The sequence below is a fragment of the Macadamia integrifolia genome, unplaced genomic scaffold (assembly GCF_013358625.1).
Source record: "Macadamia integrifolia cultivar HAES 741 unplaced genomic scaffold, SCU_Mint_v3 scaffold1748, whole genome shotgun sequence".
In the NCBI taxonomy this organism is placed as follows: Eukaryota; Viridiplantae; Streptophyta; class Magnoliopsida; order Proteales; family Proteaceae; genus Macadamia; species Macadamia integrifolia.
Window position 1 is genome coordinate 54,282 of NW_024868334.1, and position 26,410 is coordinate 80,691.

Consider the following 26,410-nt stretch of genomic DNA (forward strand, 5'->3'; position numbering starts at 1 on the left):
ATTTCCGTGCATTTACTCTGATGATTAAAGTGTTAATCCTATTTTCCATTCAACGGCTGGGAGCACCCAAACACAACCCAAGGGGTTCCTCGGCCATTCGGGTCCTCACTATACCGGTGAAGTGCAATAGAGAATTTTTTTTCTTCTTTTCCTTCTGATATCATAGGTGAAATTTATTTTTAAAAATAGGTTTTTTTCCATCGTGGGGAATGGTTCACCATAACATCCCAGGATTCACAAACCCCTATAGGATTTTAGTATATTCTTCGAAATACCCTCTTAATACCTTCTTATGCACATCTGTAACCCCATGATCAAGGGATTATTCCCTTCACTATGGCTTAAGGAAACTCAATTCAACCGGTTCTTTAATGGAATGGCTTGACTCTTTATTGATATCACAATATGTTCTTTTTTGGGTAAACAATATCATAGTATGTTCACATAAATTGTTACATAAATGATTAAAAGTCCATTAAGGCATCATCACTCCCCTTCATGCATTGCTTAATTTGCTCAATTTTGAGAATTCAACCTATTAGGTGGAAATTCCAAAGGTGGCTATGCCAACTTTGTACGAGGCCATACTTTCATTGTTAAAGAAGTCTTCTAATTATGTCTTTGAAAAAATCCTGTACCTAACACAAGATTCATAAAATTAGGTGCCCATCATTATCCAGAAAATGACAATTTTGATTCTCTTTTTGGTAAGGAATTTTGATTCTCTATCCTAATGGGATATGGTTGCTGGCCCTTGAGTATTTAATAGCAATTGACACCACATCTAGTGGTTCTTAAAATTATTATTATCATTTTAAATAGAATAAATATATATGGTGCAACTCCTTCACCAAAGAAATATTGTTTGGTTAAAACATTAAATGGAGAAAGAGGAATCCAACCACTCCACCTTCAATATCTAACTTGTTGGCTGAGGACCAAGATCACAAAAGATTTCAAAGCTACTAAAGCTTTCCGGGTAACTACACCTATGAAAGGATGGAAGACCGATTAGTTTCGTAGAGGATTGATCCACATTTTGTTTGGAGAGAGAGAGAGAGAGTGTAAATTTCATGGCTTATTATATGAGAAGGCATGATAAGGAATCCCTACTCTAGCATCGTGGAGATCTTTCTTTCCTATACTTTATATAGCATGGTATTTTCATGAATCTAAATTCTAAAATCTTTGTTACCACCCCAATTTTATTCGGACTTCGACAATTATTAGATGATGAAAGGGTATATCAATGAACATTGCCCGCTTGCATGGTTTTACACCCAGAATAGTTGGGTGTGAAGAAAAAGACCACATTGTCCCCGCCTAGACGCCTTCGTGCGGCATCCCATTGGCTTGCATGCTAGCCTAGTGGCCATGCAAGCAGACAAGGTTCTCTTGCCTTAATAATAAATAGGAGAAAAGACCCTTGTCCGATTGCGTGTCTCTATGCGCAAACATAGGTGGGTGCAAAAAGATGGCTTTGCCCCTTGTGTAGATGCCTTTGTACGACCTCTTATTGATCTGCACTAACGTGCAATGAGCACGCAATCGGACATGGTTCTCTTGGCCTATAATTAATAGAAAACACAATCAAGTCTTGAAACTTGATTAATATCATCTTTATTATTAATTTTTTTTAGATGAATAAAAATATATTAAAGAAGAGAGAGAGAGAGAGAGAGAGGAAACAAAACAAAAAAGCCTCAATAGCTATCTAAAGGCGAAGCCATAACAATGAAAAGTAAGGGAGGGGGGGGGGACAAAACAACCATTAAGATGGATATAATCCTTCATTAACTTGGGCATTGTTTGTATGAATAAATTCCTTAAAGTTGAATGGATACTTCCAATGCAATAATGACAATCTTTGTAGTATTTGAGTTTATTAATTATAATGTTATAATTAGTACTTCTCTCTAACACCTCTCTTTCAAAAGCTGAGGGTTAGATGATTTTACCTGTGGTTGTCATCATCTCTTATCTTGTTTGGTTGACTCGAAATAGGTTTGTGTTTCATGGTTTCAAACCCTATGATTGATAATTCTTCCCTGCTCATTGAGGGGATAAAAATCGTCTATTTTTCTAATCCCTGTTTTTCTTGTGTTTTGCTAGTTGCAGAAGATGACACGTGTCATCAACGATCAAGATTAATTTAGTTGGGTGAGGGTTATTACATCCAATTTGGTTTTTAACTCAATCTTGGCCGTCCACTTAAAGTAATGCCACATGTCGCCTTCTGAAGGTAGCAAAACAAGAAAAACATGGATGAAGAAAAACAGACGATTTTTTTCCTCATTGAGGACCATGTATGACTTTAATTGGCTCCCAAACACCCCCCCCCCCAAAAAAAAAGAAGCATAATTTCCTTGTGATCTCTATGAATTATGGTACTGAAGATGCACGCAAGAATTGGAATATAGGGTCTTTATCAAAGACTACAAAACACCAAATAGCAAAAAATGGGAAGAAGTAGAAGTTTGGTTTAACTTCGAGATTTTGATTTTTAATAAAGACATGCATAGTTTAGTTGTTCGGAAGACACGTATCCATGTAGCTAATCCATTTAATAGGATATTATTGAATTGTTGTTATTGTTACGATGTTCCTTTCTTTATAATATTTTCTTTTCTGCAGCGAACCTTATTTAGTTGGGATAATACTGTGTTTGTTTGTTTTATTGATAAGATTTTTTCAAAACATGGTTGAATGGATTAGGAAGTAAAATAAAATCATGGACACCTACTACAAAGTAAAGGGCCCCACCTTATATAAATCAATATGTGGTGGTTAAGACTTAAGACTAGGATTTATGATGATTACTGCAAGGTAAGAGGGGCCTGGTCATCTAATCACAGGAAAGTTTGTAGTAGGGGCAGGCTTATAAAATTAGCCTAATTTAATATATCCTTAATTAGTAAATTCCATTAAATTATAATGAAAATGTAATCAGTGTTTGGAACTTTGGATTTTGAGGGTGGACTGTGGGTTTCCCCCTCTTTGAAATTTGAACTTTCTGGTTTAGTCCAGGTCTTTGGAAGGAAAAGAAAGATTCAGATTCTCTCCAAGTTGATTTTCTTCCATGCGCACAGTGCGCAGTATACATTCCATGGCTCGCCGCTAATCTACAGTTTTGCCGTGTTGGCAGCTAGTGTCTCTATTCTCTAATAATAAATAAGGATACATGTGTACTGCGCCCAAGGCGTTTTGTATCAACGGAGTCCTTTTAAGATACCACACGTCACCAGTTTAGCCTCAAATTTCTCGCTTTATTGTCTTTCGTCTCCTTGGTTCTTCTCTGTTGTCTCTGGTGGTCTTTCCCTCTATAGTCTTGCAGGTCCATAGACCTCTCTCTCTCTCACTCACCTACCTCTCCTCTATAGGTTGGACTCTCATGGTCTTCTTGATGCGTTCCGAAGACTGAGCATCGAATTTTTGATAGGTTGGGGAGGAAATGAGAGATCCAGACCTCGGTTTCTGCTGTAAGATCCATGTCTTTCTCTGACATCCCCGGGGGAAAATCGTGTAAAGGGAGATATTTGTAGGGTTTCTGTGGTGAAGTTTTTTCTTTTCTGATTCAGAGTGAAAAATGCCAGCTCGCGGGGCTTCTCCGAAATCAGAGAAGAATGAGGCAGTAAAGCAACAACGAAGGGACCCTTATGAGGTCCTCGGGGTTTCTCGGAATGCCACGGATCAGGAAATTAAGAGTGCATACCGAAGGATGGCTCTCAAGTAAGTTAATTTTCTGTTACTTGGGTGTAATAAAAGTAGAACACCTTCGTTCCTCTTGTGTCTTATTTCACTTTGCTTTCATTTTTGTTTATTCCAGTTATTATTTGGAGTTTCAGCCTTTCAGGTTTTTTTTTGAAACTTCTGATTCTTGTATTTTCACAATTTTTTTTGAATATCTTAGTTTCGTTTAGATTTGCATGTTGCTGAGATGGACCAGAATTCTTGTAAGTATTTGTGAATTGTGACTGTTTTCAACACATGCACCTGTTCTGTCCTGACACAACACCTATTCGGGTCAGTGCTTTCATTTTATGTATGGACTCGTCGCGTCTACAAAAAATGACTGGAAATGGTTCCATTGTGTTTCATCAACAAATTATCACGATGATACCTTTAGAGTGCATCGACTTGGGGAATGCACGCACTTGGCAATGATAGTAGATATTTTAGGAAAGCTTTCCCTGCTTCCTCCAGCTCACCTGTAGTATTATTGCGATGGAGCCTTGTAGAAACGCAACCCTAAAAGCGATGCATAAAGTAATGGAAAAACAAGAATAAACAATGCACACATATTTACAAGGTTCGGCAAGATTGCCTGTCTTCGGTGAGATGAGATTCTGCTTCACTACCAATGGAGAATAGGGTTACAACACTCGTCCTCACACCTCTCAGAATTGCTTACAAAAAAATTAAACCTCGCTACAAATATATAATGAGAAACCCTAATACTGGAAAGTATAAAACTGCCCTCAAATAAAAAATTTGAGGGGGGCTACGCCCCGTACACACTCGCTATGTAGGGGGCCCTGCACCTGTACTCCATGGGTTAATTTGCGATGGAATACAAGACATCGTACACCAACAAGCCTTTCACTGCTTGTCTCTGTATTGCAATTCTCTCTCGGCTGTATTGCATTTCACAATAATGGTTCTATTAGTTTCACAATGTATGTTGGATAACCTAAATTCTGGTTTTTCATGACGTTGAAAAAGTTGAGAAAATTTAAGGTTATGGTAGCCATTGATGTATTATGAAAGGCTGAAATTGAAAGAAGTCAAAGACAAACGATAGAATTAGATAAGCCAGAGATTATACCCGACTTTAAGTTGAATTTCTTCCATCTTATGACAGGCTTTAGATGGTATCCATTGTCAAGTTTTCACAGTTACTGATGTTTCTCCATGAAACAACAAATGGGGGATTTTTTCCCAAAGACATATTCCTTAGAAAGTACTGTGGTCATGATAATGATATAGATGTAACGGAAGTGGACCTATCTCTGTATAGTTGGCATGTAGTATTGTTTATTTATCTGGGTATTTTAGTCCACCATACTTTGCTTGGTTTCAAGAGCTCCATGCTCATCCCCTGAGACTATTTATCATTTGCTATCATTCCAACTACTCATTGGGCATCGACAGATCTGGCTATTGCTGGAAGCTGTAGTGTAAGCCTGACCAATCTAGTTGCATATTGGAATACCTTATACATATACTTGTCCATCTATTCTCTAAACTAACAGCTTCTTAACTCAGTGAATGACAACTCATCATTTCTTCATAAGCTAGTTCTGCAGGAATACCAAATTCAATAGAGAAAAAGGTTTTATTTGGGCAGTGGAGGGGATTTACTCCTCAAGGTCCTTGGGGTTGATATTATTCAGGGTAGGTCCACTTTGGATAATATTCTTTTACTCAATATTTTATGGGCAACTTATATATTTTTGCTACCGCCTAAGAAAAAAGAAAGACAATGGAACGGTATCTCTCTCTCTCTCTCTCTTTGATGGAGTCAATCTAACACCATGGTAGGTTTTCGAATCCTACCCATAACAGGATCATAGAAGTGCACAACCAGCAATGCCTGAGATATCTTTCAGACCAGAATTCTCATCAGCCCTAAATTATTAACAGTACCAAGTCTCCCTAGGCCCATCAATTCCTCGAAGTTTGACACTCTTTCTCTCTCTCTCTCTCTCTCTCGATTATTTCTGCTTTCCCTCATAATGGGCTTAAATAGTAATATAATCACACAGTAAACTGAAGTAATATATGTACTATATTTCTAATATCTGAGAAATAAAATAATGTAATGAAAATATAGGAAATCATAACAGAAAAATAAAACTGGGAGTTTCTTCTTTAAAGGTAAAACATGTATCATATTGAAGCCTGTTACTAATAATTGTTTTATAGGTTTGCTATTTGTATTGTTATGTATATGTTGTATTACTATTTATTTATTTATATACTATAAAATGATAACTTAGTTCTTTCAATTGTTGGTGGTAATCTTGTGATTCGAAGGAGTAAGAAGCAGACTACTGTGGCTCGGTCAGCGCAAACGTTGAGTAGGGAGCTATGATATATACTACAGGGGTAGCGATGTGGTTGAAATCTCTTATTCAGGAATTGGGTTCTTAGTTGTGAAACCTATGAAGATGTATTGTGATAATTAAGTTGTGATTTATATTTTCAGCAATCCAGTTTTCCATGGGAGGACTAAGCATATTGAGGTTGACTGTCATTTTGTGAGAGATGAGGTTATGCTAAAGCTTATTTCAACTCCGTTTGTCAACTGTGGAGATCAACTTGGTGATATGTTCACAAAGGCGTTGTTCCAGCCTGCATTTCTTAGTGGTTGTTCCAAGTTGGGTATGTGATGCAGATAAGTCATTTAAATGGGCTCATTTTTATTAGAAATAAGCTTTGGGTTGGATTATATATGTGTTAGGCCTTTAGTCCAATGGGTTGTCTTTGTAATGGTCCTATAATTTGGGTAGAGGTCCATGAGCAGCCCAAGCCTTTAGTTATTTAAGTGTATTTATTTCTTTATTCTATTAGTCTAATCCTGTTTTGAGTCAGTTTATGTTACTTAATTGGTTAAGGATTGGATTTGGCCTTTCCTTTTTAGCGTTTAAGTATGTTTTTGAGTTTTTTTATATAAGTTTGTAAAGGGATCCAGCATGGTACACTAATTTTGATTAATTGAAAAGCTTTTTTTTTTCATTAGTGAAGAATTTTGTGTTTGATCAAGGAACCCTTGTGGTCGATCCGTCCAATCACCTTGCGGTGTGAATCCCAGGTGTTTTTCTTTTGTTATTATTCTTCTTCCTTCATCTTCTTCTCCATTAATCAAGTGAATGCTCCTGTGAATTTTCTGCAATTTTTAGTCTGATATGGAATTCATATGCAAGGCTTTTTTTTTTTTAATGAATTACAGTTGAAGGAATCTGGTCATTAGATTCTCTTCAAATTTTGAGGGGTTGTTCATCACTTTAACAGAGGGACTCGACCAGAACTTCTCTCAGATCGGGCTTGCTGATCTGGAAATAATTACAATCTTCCTATTCTGCCCTTATTCCTTAACTAATATCCTGTGCATCATTATACTGATTCGATTTCTGGTTTTACTGATCTGTTATTGCTGAGATTTATGGTCTATATTCAGAGTTGATTGTTCGATATATTTCTGTCCTCTGAGTTTTATTCTGATAAGTTAAATTATTGTTATACCCTTCTCCTTGTGTAACTAGAACTGACCTATATTTTTAATTCAGTCGTTGGATTGAGTTGAGAATTCAGCAAGTGTTTTATTTCCTTGCTGCTGATCTCGGCCTGAGTTTCAGTTTCATCTGACCATCTGATTTTGAGTTATAATAATTCTCCCTAATCTGGTTTATATTCTCTGGAAATTTGGTTCTGTTTGGTACTGTTTTGATTACTCAATTACAGTAGTACATTACTATTGGAGATATAAGTACTCTAGCTTGATGGGGAGTGTTAAACTCAGTTATAGTGTGTATCGTGGGGTGATGGTCCATGGGCCTCCTTGGAACAGTGTACCATAGGATTATATCTAAATAGCTTAGTTTTCTTTGTTTCCTTTTGTAATTAGACTTAGGAAGTTATTTAGTTCTGTTGTAGTCCACTCTTAGTAGGATCCCTTCTAAGAGTCGGTAGTTTCAATATAAAGCATATAGCTAGTAACGATAGAAAGTGAATGTTCTGGCTCTTCTCCCTCTCTCGGTTGCTTCTCTATTCGCTGCATCTTCCTTTTCTTTCCATAGCTGGTTCTCTAATCTCTGATATTATTGCTAGTTTCACCCCTCAGTTTTCTGTCAGAGGAGTAATTATGCTGAATATCATTTTCAGTTTTGGCTAGTTGTGCTTGTTAGTTTCACTGTGCTGCTTCTTGGCAATGATTGCCAAAAGGAATTTTCATGCATTTCTCTTCATGGTATGCCCTAATTGGATCTGGTCGTATAGTGTTAGTAGTGTACAGTGTCCTCTTATTCCCTCTGCCCAAGCCATGGTGTGTTCTGTCAGTAAGTTTCTCATTGTTTGTTCTGCTCTTCAACTGTTTTTCTGTGCATGAATTAGTTACTGATGCTAAGACCATACTTTTTTAGGTACCATCCTGATAAAAATGCAAATGATCCTAAAGCAGCTGATATGTTTAAGGAGGTCACATTTTCCTATAATATTCTTTCCAATCCAGACAAGCGGTCTCAGTATGATATGGCTGGTTTTGAGGTAAGATACTCAGTTCCTAATTATATAGATACATTCAATTAAACAACCTCACATGTTTTTTCCACAATGTCGGACTACTGTAAATGGATTCTTCAGGCTATTGAATCGGAAAGCCAAGAGTTGGAGTTGGATCTTTCGAGTTTGGGAGCTGTCAACACCATGTTTGCTGCACTTTTTAGGTAGGTGCAATTCAAATGAAAATTTGCTTTCATTTTATGAGGATACCCATGATATTATGAGTCATCAAATGATGGGCTTGTTTCTGTTTATATATGTTCTCCACATTAGTAAACTTGGTGTGCCAATTAAGACCACAGTGTCAGCAACTGTCTTGGAAGAAGCACTCAATGGAATGGTGACTATTCATCTACTGCAGCTGGGGAAACCATTGGTTAAGAAGGTGAGTTATTGTCATCTATCTTCTTTCTTTGATAAGTTATTATTTCTTTATCTAGTGAATGCCTTTGAAGTTTATTTCATATTTCTACAGGTTGAGAAACAGTGTGCTCACTTCTATTCTGTAACAATAACAGAACAGGAAGCACAAGCTGGATTTGTGTGTCGAGTGCAATCACCGGATAAAAGCAAATTCAAGGTTTGTGAAGACTTTTTAAGTCTTTAGGTCACGTCTTACAATCCAGTTGCACATTATTGTTTTTGCTCTGATTACATTAAAGCATGTATAACTTAGATTTCCATTTATATCTTTTTTAGTTGGATCGGACAATTTAAAATATTCAGTTTAAGCTTTTTGATTGCTTAGCTTTCTTTTTAGATCCTTTTAGAATATAATTTATAGGGTAAATTGTGAACTTATTCTTTAATGTGGATTGTAGGTTTTTTTTTTTTTTTTTTTTTTTTTTATCCTGGTCCTTTAATTTTGTGATAAATGGCAAGTTATTGCCCCAGAACTGTGTGCTTAAGTAGTAGCCTTGGACCTGAGACATTTGCTTCAGCAATAGTCTCTGTATAACAAGGGAGAAAATTTTGGTCTCCATTTAGGAATCGAACTAAAATACTTGTCAGCTGCTAACCAAGTCAACATGATCTCAAGAATAAACTGATTTCATTCATGTTAGTTCATTATCGTATTTAATTCAGAACTTGGTGCTCTGATATTTCTGTGAACATTTTGTGGAGATTTCAGTGTCTTACTCCAAAACCAAATTTGCTGGTCAGGCTAGCATGTCAAAAGGTTACTGTACAGCCTGATTTCAGTTGTTCTCTCATAGTTGAGGCAATCATGCTTTTGTCGTGATACAAATAATGTGGATGCCAAAAATATGAGTAATGGCATTACTTTAGCATGTGATATTGGACGCCAAAAGTATGACTGAGTTATGCCTGATTTCAATTGTTCTCTCATCAAAATTATGCATTGTCGCTTCCAATGTTTAAAATGGTACGTAACTACGTATGAACTGAATTTGGGTTGGACACCAACATTGTGTGTTGGCAGTGCTTCAAGATTGGCATCAAACAGTGGGAGCATAGGTCCAATTTATGCAGTTTATACCCCCTATTTCTTGTGTTCATCATGGAACTCCTTTGGCTAGGGAAGATCAGCCCTAAGGCTGTAAATATATCATACTTCTGTTTATAGGGCCATAGTTTGTTGCTGTTCATGAACCCTATCAATTTGCTCACACTTAGGGTTCTGTTGTTTCACTAACATTGCAATGTGCCTTTACTTAGTTTTTACTTTTTGGTCATATTTTTCTTCTGAAGACTTCGTTTCATGCAAAATATTGGCTGAGTTTGAAGAGGAGAACACCTATGTCCTGCAACTAAAAGGCTTGGTATTTATGCAGCTTTTGTATTTTGAGCAGGAAGATAATGGTGGATTAAGCCTTGCATTACAGGTACTGAGATTTTCATGGGTTTCTGTATTTGTGTAACTGGAATAGTTTACTTTAGTTCTCTTGGATGTAATCTTGGGTAATACTGAACCACAAATATGTAACCACTTTGTGATAAAATTAAAACATGAAGTATTGCAATAATATCGCATAATCTTATAGCAGTCTTTGACTCTTTTGAACTAATACTCTATACTTGCTAAGCACTACTGAGATTATATAAGATCTAACCTTTTCAAATATTACTTGATACTTGTCAAGATGTTAATGACATCCCAAGTAATATTTATTATTTGCTGTCATATAATGAATACTTATACTTGATAATATTGATATCAAACACCAAATATTATGAGAATTTTCGTTGGCAGATTTTTATTGATATTCATCGATAGTGGTATGTTTACTTGAATTCTTGACCCGTTTCAAAGATTGACCTGCTCGGACATATATTGGTGGTGTCCTGAATGAGATTTTTCCTGAGGACTGTGATTGTAGCAGAGGGCTTGGGGAATGACCTTGACCAACCGCGACCCGATGGATCGACCCGACTTGGACTATTTATTTGTTATGATGTCTTATTGTGTAAGTGAGATTTGGCGATTTTCGAGTTGGGTTTTTGGGCGAGAGTTTCTTGTTGTGAGTTTGGGTGTTCTTGAGAGATATCCATTGTGACCTTTCTTCCATCATATAGTGAATCATCTTCTTCGCCCGACGACGTAGCACATCACATTGGTGTGTGAACCTCATTATATCTCTGTGTAATCTTGTTTGAATCTGTTCGTTTTGTTCGTGTTTGCTGGTGTTTGTTCTAAGAGATAGGTAGGTATACTGGTATAACTCTCCTAAAAAACCTCATTAAAAAACCTACTTATTTACAAAATTGTCCCAATAATCCCATAGACAAAAGATATTAACTCCCCTAAATTCTAAAATCGTAGAACACCAGCTTGAGACCAAATACATAGCCTTTCTATAGACCCAATCAGGACTATCATCCTAGTCTTAAAAAACTATGAGCATTCCGTTCTTTGCATAACCACCTGCATATTTGGGGGAGAGGTTTTCGTCACCTAGTGTGGCTTGGTGTGTTGCCATCCACAAGCAATAGGGTGAACTGTAGGCAGATTATAGCTTATGGATGGGCTCTAGAAGTCACCTTTTGGGCTTGGGCATGCATTGGGGGAACTGTTAAACTGTGGCATTGGGTGTGGTACTGATGCAGATTAATTACCAAAATAGGCTTGTTTTATTAGGAATAAGCCTAGGGTTGGGTTCCATACATGTTAGGCCGTTGATCCCATGTGTTTTGAGTGTAATAGACCACTTTTATGGGTCTAAAAGGGGGGCTCTAAGATTGAGTACGGGATTACTAGTTAGTTTCTATTTTCATTAGTTTCCTTTTTAGTTGGGCTTGATTTGAGTTATATTTGTTTCCTTAGGAGTCAAATTATTAATTGAGTCAAGTCATTAGTAGTTAGTTTAATTTTTCAACTAGTTTCTAATTTCAGTTTTTAGTAAATATTGTATTAGGAGAATATTTGGTTTCCTTTTTGAGGAACCTTCTATTTTGTAATTCCCTCCCCCATTAACATTATAAATAAAGAAGAGGAGGCTCCTAAAAGCCTAGAATGATTTTGATAAAAAATTAATGGCTGTTGCTATTGTCTTCTTCATGAAGAGTTGTCTTGTGTTTGATCAAGGTTGAAGGAATTGGTGTTTGATCCAATTGACTCCTTGCGGCGTGAAATCCAAGAGGTCTCTTCAACTATTCTTTCTTTCTTTTCAAAGTTAATTGCAAAGTTCTTCAAACCAGGTAAGGGATCTGAATTGCTTTTGATTTCTGGTTCTGGAAATCTCAAGTTTCTCTCTTGCTGCCCCTGTATTGTTCTGAAGATCCAGCCAACCGATGGCCCTTTCCTTTTGATTGATTGTTGGGTTTATTAAGAGGGAGGTTTGACCTTAATTTGGGACCAATCAGACCATGGGTTTGTCTGATCTGAGGTGTTAAATACTTCTGGCCGACTGTGTTTCTGCCTAGATTTCAGATCTGGTTTGACTTACCTGCTCCTGTGGTATTTGTTAATGATTGTGGCTTATCTAGTACTCTATACCTGCTGCTAGTTAGTCTATTTGTTTGGTGTAATCTCTGTTTCAGAAAAACCAAATTATGGGTTTGAAAATTCTGGTTTACAAGGACTGTTTGACTCTTACTTCTGGACTGTTGTTTGCTGCCTAATTTTGGGTGATTATTGGTTGTTCTCTGGTTTATAAAATCCTGCAGTCTTGGGTCTGGTTTGTTTGTCAAATCTAATCCTACATTAAGTGGTATCAGAGCATGGCTGAGAACAACACCCCCACCTTAGCTTCTATTATGGAGTTTCTACAGAAGTGGAGAACTGAATTGAAGGCTGAATTGGATGCCAGGTTGTTGAATGAAGAGACCCCACCACAACAGCCTATTGGTGATTCACGTACAACACCCGAAGTAGAAACCCCATTGAATGTAGTTGCTCAGTTGACTAACAGGAGAGCAAACCCTAATCTGAGAGCACCACAGAGAGTTCCGATAGCACAACCTATTGTGGAAGAGCATGTAAGAGGATATTTTGAGACTGAGCGTCCCGTGCAACAGAGGTATTCTGGAGATTCACAGAAGGTCAAGCTCGATCTGAAGGAGTTTGATGGGAGATATGACCCCCAATTGTTTAATGATTGGGTAGTGGCACTAGACGACTATTTTGACTATTATGAGTTATCTGAGGAACGGAAGATGAAACTAGCTCGTGCTAAGCTAGTTGGGGCTGCTCGTGATTGGTGGAGAACCTATGAGTATGAATTGGAGGACCATGGTAGAGAACCTACTACATGGGAAGAGATGAAGCAAGAACTATCTGATAAGTACTTGCCACGTAATTTCAGAGCTCGTATACAAGACCAGCTGAACTCTCTTCGTCAGGGAAGTATGATTGTGGAGTATATGAATAAGTTTGATGTACTTTATTCTTGCACAAGCATTATGAAGAGTGAGAGTCAATTACTTTCTCAGTTTCGACTGGGATTACGAGCTGAAATTAATAGAGGAATTGGTGTTGCTGATGTGTATACAGTGAGATTGCTTTGACAAGGCTCTTCGAGCAGAGGAACTTATGGCACAACCAGGTAGAAGGTTTAGTTACCAAGCTGGGGAGGTCAAGAAAACTTTTTCAACCACTAAACCTAACACTTCAGCACCCCTAAAAGACAAAGCTCCTCTAGGTGAAGTGAAGATATCTCTATTTAAACCAAAAGAACTTGAAGTCAAGGTTCATATTGAAGAGATAGTTCTTGAAGCTTCAAAGACAGAAGGTCAAGAGATAGAAGATTCCATTGAAGAGTTCTACATTGAAGAGAGCGTAGTAGACGAGACTGAAGCCGTGGAAGATGAGGTAGTAATTGAAAAAACTCCACAACAAGTCTTTGAGACTCATGATGAGAAGGAAGAGATTGTTCCTCCAATCCTTGATGAGAAGGTTACCAACGTTGATGACTCTATGCATGCAACATTCCCAATTGGTATCGATGCAAAGGTCGAACATACAGAGTCTGTTATGCCATCATGGTTTTTCAAAGAGAAAGCTCCACGCCTTGAAGACTACATTCCACAAGTTTACAAGCAACCTGAATTTTGTTTGGGAATGGTCAAAGCTACTACTCACATGTTGTTTTCCCCTTATCACTGCAAAATTCGAGGACGAATTTTTTCAAGATGGGGAGAGTTGACGTAGATTAATTACCAAAATAGGCTTGTTTTATTAAGAATAAGCCTAGGGTTGGGTTCTATACATGTTAGGCCGTTGATCCCATGTATTTTGAGTGTAATAGACCACTTTTATGAGTCTAAAAGGGGGGGCTCTAAGATTGAGTACGGGATTACTAATTAGTTTCCATTTTCATTAGTTTCCTTTTTAGTTGGGCTTGATTTGAGTTATATTTGTTTCCTTAGGAGTCAAGTTATTAATTGAGTCAAGTCATTAGTAGTTAGTTTCCTTTTTCAACTAGTTTCTAATTTCAGTTAGTTTCTAATTTCAGTTTTTAGTAACTATTGTATTAGGAGAATATTTGGTTTCCTTTTTGACGAACCTTCTATTTTTGTAATTCCCTCCCCCGTTAACATTATAAATAAAGAAGAGGAGGTTTCTAAAAGCCTAGAATGATTTTGATAAAAAATTAATGGCTGTTGCTATTGTCTTCTTCATGAAGAGTTGTCTTGTGTTTGATCAAGGTTGAAGGAATTGGTGTTTGATCCAATTGACTTCTTGCGGCATGAAGTCCAGGAGGTCTACTTCAAGTATTATTCTCTTAAGTTTTTATATCTCTTTCAAGACTTATTAGGGCTGCAAAACCAGGTATGTAATCTATTACTCTGCTGCCCAGAAAATTCTACAAAACAGAGCATCTACCCCTGCTGGAATGACCAGATCTGAGTATCCGATTAGTCCAGTTTTTTGATCGAAGGTTCCTCCCCATACCAGTGAGGATCGACCCAAATATTGGCTGATTCTGCTCAGCCATTGATGAGAAATTAGAAATCTCCAGATTTTTGTCTTTTAGTGAACTGAAGTTTCTATTTTTCTGCATTCTGGTTCTGCTGGTTTGAATAGTGTTTTCTGGACTGCTGTTCTTAATATTCTGTTAACTTAAATCTGAATGGACTCCCATCTATTCCTGGTTTAGTCCTAAGAATCATTGTTGGAATGGACTCTGTTGTTATTCTCTTGAGATCGATAACCTGCTGTACTGCTGAATATCTGTTCTGATTTCTGAAGACTGTTGGCACTTTAATAGTCTTTGGATTAGTTCTAAACTGCTACTGGTTTGTTTAATCCCTCTGTTGCTGTTCTGTGGGTTCGGTATTGTTTCTGGGTTGTTGCTGAAGTTAATTTCTGATATTTGGTTGGGGTTGGTTTTGGTTGTTCTTGTTTTTAGAAGTTCCTGCAGTATTGGGTCTAGTTTGGTTTGTCAAATCTAGTCCTACATTAGGTACCTAGCTCAAAGGCTTTTGATGGAATTTTATATTTTCATGTTGTGTTAGTGGAGGGACTAGCTAGGGCATGTTCGAAATTTCCGTCGAACCAAAATTTCGTGAAAATTTGCAGTTTCGACAAAGATTGAAAAGAATCCTGGTGCGATATTTGCGTCTTTGTTATGAACCATGTATAACATTTGATAATTATGAAATGATTTCTAATTATGTTTATGCATTCCTAATGCATATTTTAGTTGTTTTGATTGGATTAGGTGTTCTAGTACTAAATTTTGCGTACACAACAGTTTGCAAATTTTGCGTACACAACAGTTTGCAATGTACAATGCCAACACAAGGTCCAAAGCCAAACTACCATTTTAGGGTTATATATATTTATTTATTTATTTTTTTACAATCTAAGGGTTTCACTATGGTTAGAGGGCCTAACATAGGGTTGCCAGCCAAAACATACTAGCTTTTGGTCGAAATTTTCTGTTTTGCAAAATATTTCAGTTACGAGCCAAGACGAAACCTTGAGTGAGGTTAAGTAAGTTATCTGGTGCAATCATTGGATCATGTTTTCCTGTGCAGTGATGGCCTAGGAGCTTCAATGGACTCACAAGATGCCTACGTCATCTTTAGGGTTTGGTCCATCTTAAACAGGAATCAGACTGCTGCAGAAGCCAATGACTGGAGGAAAGGCTAAACATTGACAAGCCATTTTTTTTTTTTTTTCTTGTAGGAACATTTTGTTCCATTGGGTATCAATGTTGGTGAATGACCTGTTGGTTGATATACTGCAGTGGTGAAAATCTCAGGCGGCCAGTTTGAAGACACAAGTTCAAGTTTTGGGAGCTGCCATTTTGTGCAAGATTGCCAAAGGTTAGGATTGTCATGGTGTCTCCGATACACTCTCTGGAACCCTACGATAGCTGAGAGAGCTAATCCATGTAGATGGGTGACATTAGAATTGTTGGGGTTTGGTTTTGTGGAAAGTGTATTTTGACAATTGGAGCCTATCTGGCTCCATTGTTTGCTTCCGTTCTTCTATTAACATTCTTATTCATCAAAAAGAGAAAAGACCCCCACCCAAATAAACAAATAAATAAAAGATGTTGACATCTGTGATAGCTCTGGCTGTTGTCAGACTTGTAATTCTGTTGAAGATCTATATGATTAAAACCAATTCATCAAATGGGTAAATCTATTGAATGGACCTGCCTGTTGTTTTATGCCCATCAATGTCTTGTTTGTGCGATGAGTATTTGACAAGGCCTGCAACGGAATTGATGCTGCTTATAGTCATAGTAAACTTCAAACATGTCGGATGCGGTCAAATGCATTACATTATTGGTTAAGGGGAGAGAGAAAAATCAAAAGATTGTGACTATAGAACAAGTCTACTATGCGTATAGAGCATACACAAATAATTATGGACATATTGGAGTAAATATTCATGGGTCTGAAATCCATACAAGTTGCTTAGCACACATGGTAGTGCCATCTGGTTTGAACTTCTTTCTCTCAATGTTTCTTGATTTGCATGCTTCATCTAAGTTGATAATTCTTTGCATCTGGGCTTGTCCAATTGTCACGTTGCTGTAAATGGTTTGTTCTGGTCTCACTAAGGTGGATTATGATAAAGAATGAACATACTGAGAGGAATCCTTGTTTGAAAATTCAAGCTAATTCACAATATGTTATGTTGTTTCCATGCTGCAGTATATTTGGCATTTAGCTAGGGAGATTTTGGTTGATAAACTTAGTTTTATTCACCTTGGCGAGCATGGTTATATGTAGTAATATAGATGCCTTTTCCCTTTTATTAATTTACTTTTTTCATTTATTTATTTTTCCCCTGTATATTGACTACTTTCTTTACTATGTAGGAGGACAGTGCAAAAACAGGAAAGGTCACATCTGCTGGGATGTATTTTCTTGGTTTCCCTGTTTATCGATTAGATGAATCAATCAATATGGTGAGATAATGGCATTGCAAATTATTTTGTTATCTTACTCTTAGGCTATGTTTGGTAGCCAAGAGAAGGAAAGAAAAGAAAAAAGAATCTAGAAAATAAAAGAAAAGAAAATAGAAGAGAAGAAAAGAGAAGAAATGGTGAGAAAATAAAAAGAGTATGTATGTTTGGTTACCAAGAGAAGAAAAGAAAAGAAAAGAAAAGAAAAAAATTCAAAAAAATTTGAATTTTAAGAGAGAGATAGACACATAGGAAATCATCATGTAATCATTCATTTTTCGTCTTATTATGTTTTCATATTTTCTCGTGTTTTCTTGTGTTTTTGGCAAGAAAATTTTTGGGGGAGCAAAAAAAAATTTCACAATTCCAAGGGGAATTTTGAATTTGAAAAGGGGAATCTTCTCTTGGGTGTAGACATACCAAGTGCAAAGAAAAATTCTTAAGGAAAAAAGTACAAAAAGTGTACTTTTTTTCTTTTCTTTTCTTTTCTTCTCTTGGCTACCAAACACAGCCTTAATCTTCAAAACATTTGTTCATTTATTGTTTCCTTCATCAAATCACATGCTTTCTGAATCCAGATGGCAACTGCAAAGGATCCTGATGCTGCCTTCTTCAAAAAATTGGATGGATTTCAGCCATGTGAAATTACTGAATTGAAAGCTGGCACCCATGTCTTTGCTGTCTATGGTGAGTTCCGTGATTTCCTTTGTCTGGATGGCATGCCACTTGATATGTGAAATGAATGCGTGATGGACCTAAACATCACCCTTTGTTCTGGTACATGTTTTCAGGTGACAACTTCTTCAAAAGTGTAAGCTACAGAATAGAAGCACTTTGTGCTGCACCTTTTTCAGAAGAAAAGACAAAACTAAGGGCTGTGGAAGCTCAAATTCTAACTAAGAGGGCGGAGCTTGTTAAATTTGAAACCGAGTACCGAGAGGTTTGGGTTTACACATCAGCATTTTGTTTTTACCATGAAGGAATTTGTATTTTATTTGGGATTATTTTATTGCCATGTCATAGGTCCTCGCACAATTTACAGAGATGACCAGTAGATATGCACAAGAAATGCAGTCGGTGAGTTCACATCTCTTGGTCTTTTTGTCTTAATTCTATGGTTTTAAAGCTGTCTATAGACTTGTGTGAGACTGGATGGTCGAACATGTTCCAGTTCAGTATAAAGAATTAAGTCAAACCTTTGACTTTCTATGACTAGAAGAACTGGGAACTGTTTTGACCCGGCTAATTTTGTTGATACACACAAACTGGGCAGTTCAGGCTCAACAGCTGAGGTCATGAAAGTACTTGAGCAAGGGGAACTTGCATTTTATTTTATGGGAAAATGATTTACACGCTAGTGGGATGTAATGGATTCTCACTCGCCAGCCTCTTATTGATCATTGAATCCCCCTCTCTGCATTTCAACCGTTCAACCTGTCTGTTGTTGGAACCCCATTTTTCCACTGCCGCTACGCCTTCTCTCTCCCTTTTGCCGCTGCAACCTACTGGTGCCGCTTATCTCTCTCTCTCTCTCTCCCCCTTTCTGTCTCCCCCATCTCCAGCATGGAAACTCATGTGCCCACTGTCTGCTGGTCTCTCTCCCCCCTCACTCTTCTCCACCACTTTAGTCATTCAAAATAATGTAAGTGTGCTGTGTGTGTGAGAGAGAGAGAGCTCCTGGCTGCGATACGCTATGTCTAGCTCCCTCCTTGTGATTGCATGGCGAAAATCCTTCTTCTTGGTCCATCACAATGGAAGATCCTGTGGGTCCACTTGGTTGTAATCTACAATGAGGCTGCAGAGCTGCTGTCGTGGTGCTGGTGGTAGTATCAGTCGGCTGCCACTGATCTTGGAACAGCAAGGGGCAGGGTGGGAGATGAATGGGTGGGGAGGGAGGGAGGGAGGGAGGGAGGGCAGGGAGAGCTGATAGTTTGCAGTGGCAAGCGGGAGAGAGGGTGTAGTGGCAGTGGAGAAAATGGGTTGCAACATTGGACGGTTTGAACGGCTGAAATGCAGGGAAGGGAATCCAAAGATCAATAAGTTAGCATATAGATCACTCTCCGTTTATTCTATTTTCTTTATGTTTTCGTTTGAAGAAGGGCTGAAGGGAGGGACAAATCACTGCTTTAACTCGGCGGTTTTTTTTTCCAACTCAGTAAATAGGTGCAAGAGGCCCTAAAATCTAGGTGATAATAGATAGGTGCAGACAGATTGTTTGCAGATATTAGTGTTTATCCTACTATATGTAACTCCATGTCAACCTACTGCGTCTGTGGTTCTGACCCTTCAACTGCAAATCCACCCCCCAAATGGGTCAATGAACAGTGGTTTAGCAATTTTGTTTTTAGACATGGGGTTTCAGATAAGTGGAGCTCCTAAAATTTAGGTTTGGTCTTTCTTTCCTATATAGATTGATGAACTTCTTAAGCAAAGGAACGCAATCCATGCTGCATACACAACTGCTCCAACTCTAAAGCGAAGTTCATTTAGTAGCAAGGTCAGAGGTTCCTTCAAGGAGTCTAAAGGGGAAGATCAGCAAGCAAATGGTAAGAAGCCTACGAGGGATAGGCCGAAAAAGAAGAAATGGTTCAATCTACACTTAAAGGTTGACAAGCGGAAGCCTTGCTGAATTGGTAAGGCATCCTAACAAAAAAATCTATTGCATTGTCCGCTTTTTTATGTAAATGAAAATGTCTGATTTCTGCAGTTTTTAGGTTTTACTTTCTAAAAAAATTGTGGGAAGCTTCAACAGGTATCTTCTGGGTGCAGATGTTTTCTCTGGAAGTTTGATACTCCCTCCTTGCCCAGCCTGTATTTTTCGTCGATAGAGTGGAGACAATCTTTAGGGCAGTCTACATTACTCTAGCTTGTAAAATTATCAATGCTTGTTATAAAATTCTTGCATTATTCCTCCTCTTCAGTTATTCTTGTACTAAGGTTATTTTCTACATTGGAATGCCTCCCAGTGAAGACCATCTGGAAAAATGAGGGCCACTGAATGATCAAACGAATGGTCCTGCTGCCTACATTCAATTCTCAGCTAATCACCAAAGAATTTATGAAATGATTTAAATAACAGGGAGAAAAAAGTGGGAAGTGGGAAGTGGGAAGTGGGAAGTGGGAAGTGGGAAGCGGGGGGGGGGGGGGGGGGAATGACAAAGGAAGGTCTCTGGAGACAATAAGTCTGATCTTTGGGGAATCCATAACAGTACGTGGAGTGATAAATGCAAGTTTGGAGGAGTCCTCGAAGTAGATGGTCTTCTAAATCTTATCAACGAATCTAAAGTTGCAAGTTCAATTGTCGAGATTGTGCTCTATCAAAATATGATTAATAAGTGGCTCCAAATGTGAGTTTTCCAGAAATATCACATATGGAGCTATTAAAAAAAGTCATGTCAATCTAGATTCACTCCTTCATAAAGGGGGATGGAATTCACTTAGCAAGCCAGCTTTTAGCAAGGACATGTTTTCAGATGGTGGAGGTGAAAGGGCAGTCATTGAATAGATGACTTGTATTTTTTACACCATTTCAACAAAGGCAAAAGGGGGAGGGGGCGATGGAGATGTGATGGTGGATTAGGAAAGCTTGAGTATGAAAGCAATTGGAGAGGGTTCATCAAATGGTGAAGCTATGACGAGAGATGTGTCAAGGGGTGGAGAGAGCATGAAAGCCCACAAGGTTTGAAGCAGAGGAAGAAGAGAATTTGCCAGAGGGGATCAAATGATACTATCCCCTCTCAGAATCGGGGCAGAGTAGGAAGAAAGGACCAAAGGGTAAAAAGACCAATGTTGGTGTGTGGATCATCCGGCAGCTGTACCATTGATTGAGCCTGACTGACGGACGTGTTTTCATACTGGGCTCCTGCCATATAGACCCAACAGTGCCTAGGGATTTGAGAGGTATTCTAGGGATGGTGCAACAAAGATGTGTGGAGTTTGAACTCTTAATGGTCTAATTTCAGCTGTTTCAACCTTTTTATTTTGGTGAGCCTCAAATTAATTTGTAATTTTATGCGTTGCGGAGTGGAATGTTGGTTCGAAATTGTATGGTCATAACTTATATGGACTTGTCAGCGTTAACGAAGTGATAAGGCATAGATGAGATGGGGTTGAACGGCCCATATATTCCCCCCAAAAAATAAAATAAATCAGAATATTAGATAGGGTTCAAATTTTGTGTGTATGTAAACCTTAAGGTAGCTTGTCTTTGCCAAGTAGCAAAATGTGTCCTCATATTACAGGAGGGTGCATGGTATACATATGCAGTAACCCTAAGGGGGTAACCGAGTTGGTAAGGGACCTTGGCCTAAAAAAGCGAGTGGTTCTAAGTTTGACTCCTCTTATCTCCTTGGGGTCATTCACACAGGGGTGTTTAATGATTTTTACTGCTTTTAGTGAAAGTTGAATGGTTATTGATGAGGGTATATCTCCCTGACCATGGCGCTGCCAAGGAGTGTTCGAACCAATGCTGCACTGCCACCTCAGCCCCTCATCAGGTCAAGCTGCCATTCCGGCATCTCATCAGCCCGAGTTGCCACTTCGGCCCCTCATCAGGCCGAGCTTCCACTTCGGCATTTCATCAGCCCGAGCTGCCACCTCGACCCCCATCACCTCGAGCTGCCACCTCGGCCCCCATTAGCCCGAGCTGCCACCTCAGCCCCCATCAACCCGAGCTGCCACCTCAGCCCCCATCAGCTTGAGTTGCCACCTCGGCCCCCATCAGCCCGAGCTGTCACCTCGGCCCCTCATCAGGCAGGGCTCCCAGAAATGTGCTCTCATCCACTCCTACATTCAAGGAACGTAATCCTGATCACAAGGACATGACTCTATCCACTACACGTAATCAGAGGCATCCACCCCTCCCACAATTTGCACTTCTGAGGTAAGAGGGGAATATTTCCCTAGTATACCCTAGGATCTGGAATATTCCTAGCATCAGAGGGTCATTCCTCTCAAGGACTCCATGCCCAGTAGGACTCTCCACAGACTTTCCCCTTTCTCTACTCCATTAGCAGCCTATAAATACCAAGGTAAGCCTCCATTATGGGGCTCGATCACTTCTTTTGATTGAAAACTCTCTTGAGTATCTGCTGGGGAAAGATCTGACTTAGGCATCAGAGAGTCCCCCGTCGGGTTAGCCTGGCTCTCCCCTGTCTTCTCTTCTGTGCAGATTAGTTGAAGCTTCAGGAGCTGCAAGGAGGATCAGCTAGTCAATTTTTACCACATCAGATTGGCGTCGTCCGTGGAAAACTATTACAAAAAGCTACCTTGGTCCAATGCAATTAAGGAGTGAGAAGGTTGTTTCCTCTGCAACCAAGCGAGTAAGGTCCTCTCGGGATTTACCATTTGAACATCCTCATCCACCTCTAATGACAGACTAGGAGAACGTCCCCGCAGAGAACCCTCCACAAAGACCCCAGCAAGCCCAGCCCGACGCGGATGTTACCTCAGGAGAGGGAGATCAGTGTGAGCAAAACCCTTAGCAATCTCGCCATGGCCCGTCATCCCGAGTGACTCACCCAAATATGGAAGAACAGATGCAGAGCTTGCAACTGCAAGTGTTAGCAACAAACACTCTAGTATGGGACTTTATACGTTAGTTCGGCTCGGCACTCCCAGTGCCTCGCACTGGCCCAGCTCAGCCGCCTAGGCCGGCTCCGGACAGGTAATCTTGAGATGAATCACCTGAAAATAGTGTCACCCCTCAGTCAACAGCCAGGAGGGGATTGGTCAGAACATCACGCACAGTTTGCTCGGTGCCACCCCAATCTCCCACCGAGAGAAGCCAGCAAGGGACCCTTTCTACACGGAATGGGAGGGCTCATCGTTCCGCACGTAACCGGAGTCCTGAGACACGTGTTGCCCATAGATCCCCACCCAAGGCAGGGGAACGCCAGCACTCGCCGCAAAGGCTTAGAGGCATACGTCTGCGCGGAGAGGAACGCGAGAACTCCTCATAGAGGACAGCTCGGGAACCACCACCCCATGGTCATTAAGGCTCGCCTCCTAGGCCAGCCAGAGGTGCATGACAGTAAGGCCAGGATCAGCCTGGCAGGCACTAAGATTGAGGAAGAAGCCCTAGAGCTGAAAGGGAATGTCACTCCCCGGACCGTCAAGCAGAGGAAAGAAGGGACGACCTGGAGAGCCACATCCAGTGTCTCACTGAGAGGGTAGAAGGAATGTACGGCAAAGGCACCCGACTGAAATAACGTAACCCCGACCTATAATGCATTATCTGATGAGCAGATAGATGCCGAGCTGCCCCCAAATTTCGTGATACCTGTCTTTAATGCATATGATGGCACCATGACCCTTATGATCATCTCCTATACTACAGTTCAACCATGACAGTCCATGGGAGGTTTGACGCAATTCTTTGCCAAGCTTTCGTAGCTTCATTAAAAGGGGTTATGCTGGTGTGGATGTCAAACTTGCGGCACCGATCCATCCATAGCTACAAAGAGCTGACGAGAGTGTTCCTCACACGTTTCTAAGCTAGTATAAAGCAGAAGCAAACTACGCAAAACGTGATGAACATGAGGCAGGGAGCAAGGGAGACTATAAGGGAGTTCCTTACTCGATTCACCAAGGCGACGCTAGAGGTAAAAAACCTACCAAATGGAGTGGTATATAGCACATTATGCAATGGGATAATGCACCTCGATCTGGTCCAATCTCTTGCCCTCGACTTGCTAGAGACAATACCCGAGCTGTTAAGACAGTGCAATCAATACGCTAACATGGAAGAAGTTCTAGCTGCCAGGGGGATAGTTGACAGGGGTGACCAATCATAGAAGGAGAAGAGGAGGCCTTCGAGGTCTAGGGATGATTCTCACGATCCAAAGAAGAACATAACAGATCGGCCACTTAATACAACTAAGCCCGAGCGATACAAGCTTGACCGTTCGCAAACAAACATGCTCTTAGAGATCCAAGATCAGAAATATTTTCACTGGCCCAGGCCAATGACGGCTAAACTAGAGGAGAGGAACCCCAACCGGTACTATCGATACCACCAAGACCATGGATATGACACTGAAGGCTGTAAATCTCTGAAAGGAAAATTGATGAGCTCATCAGGGCAGGGTACCTTAACAAGTATTTGAAGCAGAAGTATGGTGGGAACTAACTGAGCCAAGGAGAGATGAGGTCGGGCCGAGCCGAGACAGGATCGAGCCGACTAAGGAACAACTGCGGATTGAACTGACACGTGCGATAACCAGCCTGTGGGTCTAGCCATCCTGAAAAATCATAGGTGGACCCATGGTGGAATCAGTCAGAAAGGCCAAAGCTCAAACACGATTCGTATACATCACAGAATAACCCGTCAAGGCCCTCAGGCCGGATCCACTTATCACATTCTCTGACAAAGACCTGGAATAGCTAAAGTGGCCTCACAATGACACTGTCGTGGTTTAATTAGTGGTGGCCAACCACCCCTTCCACAGGGTCCTAGTGGACACAGGAGCTTCCGTTGACCTCATGTCTTACTAAGCCTTCATGAAACTGAGACTTGGCATCGGAGCTTTAAAGCCGACCCCAGGACCCTTGTACGAATTTTTGGGCACACCAGCAGAGCTAGAAGGAGTTGTTGACCTACCAGTAACCATTGGCCAGGGAGCTCAAACGGCCACTACCATAGTTTCTTTCATGGTCGCCAAGATAAACTCACCCTATAATGCAATCCTTGGCCGACGTGGTCTCAACCGCCTTGGAGCGATTGTGACCACCAAACATATAAAAGTTAAGTTCCCTACCAGCAACGGAATCAGGGAATGTAAGTCCAGCCAAAGGAATTCCGAGCGCTATGCCAACTTCATAAAGTCTGTCAAGAATCCATGCTTTGGCCTAGCATGTATAGTAGAAATTGTCGATTACCGCGATGAAAGCCTCCTGAACTTAGCCGAGCCAGTTGAACAGCTGCTCACTCTCCCAATTACTGAGGTCGAACCGTCAAAGACTGTTTAGCTTGGAGCATTGCTGAGCTTCCAACATCGCGATGAAATTCTGAACTTCCTTGGTGAAAACTCTGATATCTTTGCATAGAAGGCTTCTGATATGCCAGGCATCTCAAGGGCCGTAGTCTAACACAGTCTGGATGTTAACCCCAGCTTCAAGCCTTTCCAGCAGAAGCGTAGGAACTTTACAATTGAGCGAAACACCATCATCAATGAGGAGATTGACAAACTTCTGGCTGCAGGGTTTGTGAGGGAAGTAAAATACCCAACCTGGCTAGCCAATGTAGTTGTGGTTCTGAAGTCCAATGGGAAGTGGAGGATTTACATAGACTACACCGACTTGAACAAAGCTTGTCCCAAGGACTGTTATACCTTACCCAGGATTGACCACCTTATAGACTCAACTATAGGCCACGAGATGCCGACTTTCATGGATGCATACTCTGGTTATAACCCGATAAAGATGGAGGTGGAAGACAAGGAGAAAATTGCATTCCTCACCACTCAGGGCAACTACTGCTATATTGCAATGCCCTTTGGCCTCAAGAACGCAGGAGCCACGTACTAGAGGATGGTGAACACAATTTTCTAAAGCCAGATCAGAAAAAACATGGAAGTTTACATTGATGACATGCTAGTCAAGAGTGCAAAAGGAGCTAATCATGTGCTAGATCTGAAAGAAGCCTTTTATGTCCTAGGACAGAACCAGATGAGGCTAAATCCTACCAAGTGTGCATTCGGAGTGACCTCTGGGAAGCTCCTGGGCTTCCTAGTATCGCAAAGGAGAATAGAGGCAAACCCCTCCAAAATTGAGGCCATTCAAGAAATGTACCTGCCAAGAAACATTCACGAAGTTCAGAAGCTGACAGGGTGCCTGACTGCAATGAACATGTTCCTGTCCCGAGCTGGAGACAAGTGCCTTCCCTTCTTCAAGCTACTGAAAGGAGGAAAAGGTCACCATCAATTTTGCTGGACAGAGGAATGCGAAGCGACTTTTAAAGAAATCAAAGCTTGCCTGACCAGGCCTCCTCTACTGCGCCGGTCGGAGCCAGAAGAGATGCTACAGCTCTATCTTGCTACTTCCTCGATAGCCATTAGCGCAGTTCTCATAAGAGAAGAAGGAAAGACCCAGAAGCCTGTCTACTACGTGAGTCACGTGCTCTTGGACACAGAAACCTGGTACCCGAGAATGGAGAAGCTTGCATTAGCATTGGTTGTGGCAGCCAGGAAGTTGAGACCCTACTTCCAAGCGCACACCATAGCTGTACTGACCAGTGTTATCAATTCGGCCGAATAATTCGCAAATTATTCGGCCGAACCGAATTTTTCTGAATTTTATCAAAA

The 26,410-nt window shown here is 40.1% G+C and overlaps 1 protein-coding gene across 3 annotated transcripts; it reads left to right on the forward strand.

Moving 5' to 3' along the window:
- Positions 1 to 3,236: 3,236 nt before the first annotated feature.
- Positions 3,237 to 20,028, forward strand: LOC122064758 (chaperone protein dnaJ 16). 3 transcript variants are annotated; one of them, XM_042628518.1, is made up of 12 exons: positions 3,237 to 3,729; positions 8,142 to 8,265; positions 8,362 to 8,444; positions 8,554 to 8,665; positions 8,756 to 8,860; positions 10,077 to 10,127; positions 17,022 to 17,111; positions 17,687 to 17,795; positions 17,900 to 18,048; positions 18,132 to 18,185; positions 19,519 to 19,741; positions 19,861 to 20,028. In XM_042628518.1, the coding sequence occupies exons 1-11, from the start codon at positions 3,587 to 3,589 to the stop codon at positions 19,735 to 19,737; spliced, it is 1,239 nt and encodes a 412-aa protein (XP_042484452.1). In that variant the 5' UTR covers positions 3,237 to 3,586; the 3' UTR covers positions 19,738 to 19,741; positions 19,861 to 20,028. The 3 variants fall into 3 exon arrangements, with proteins under 3 accessions (XP_042484452.1, XP_042484451.1, XP_042484450.1); XM_042628517.1 differs by having other exon boundaries at positions 3,238 to 3,729; positions 19,519 to 19,746; positions 19,878 to 20,028; XM_042628516.1 differs by having other exon boundaries at positions 3,241 to 3,729; positions 19,878 to 20,028.
- Positions 20,029 to 26,410: the final 6,382 nt, after the last annotated feature.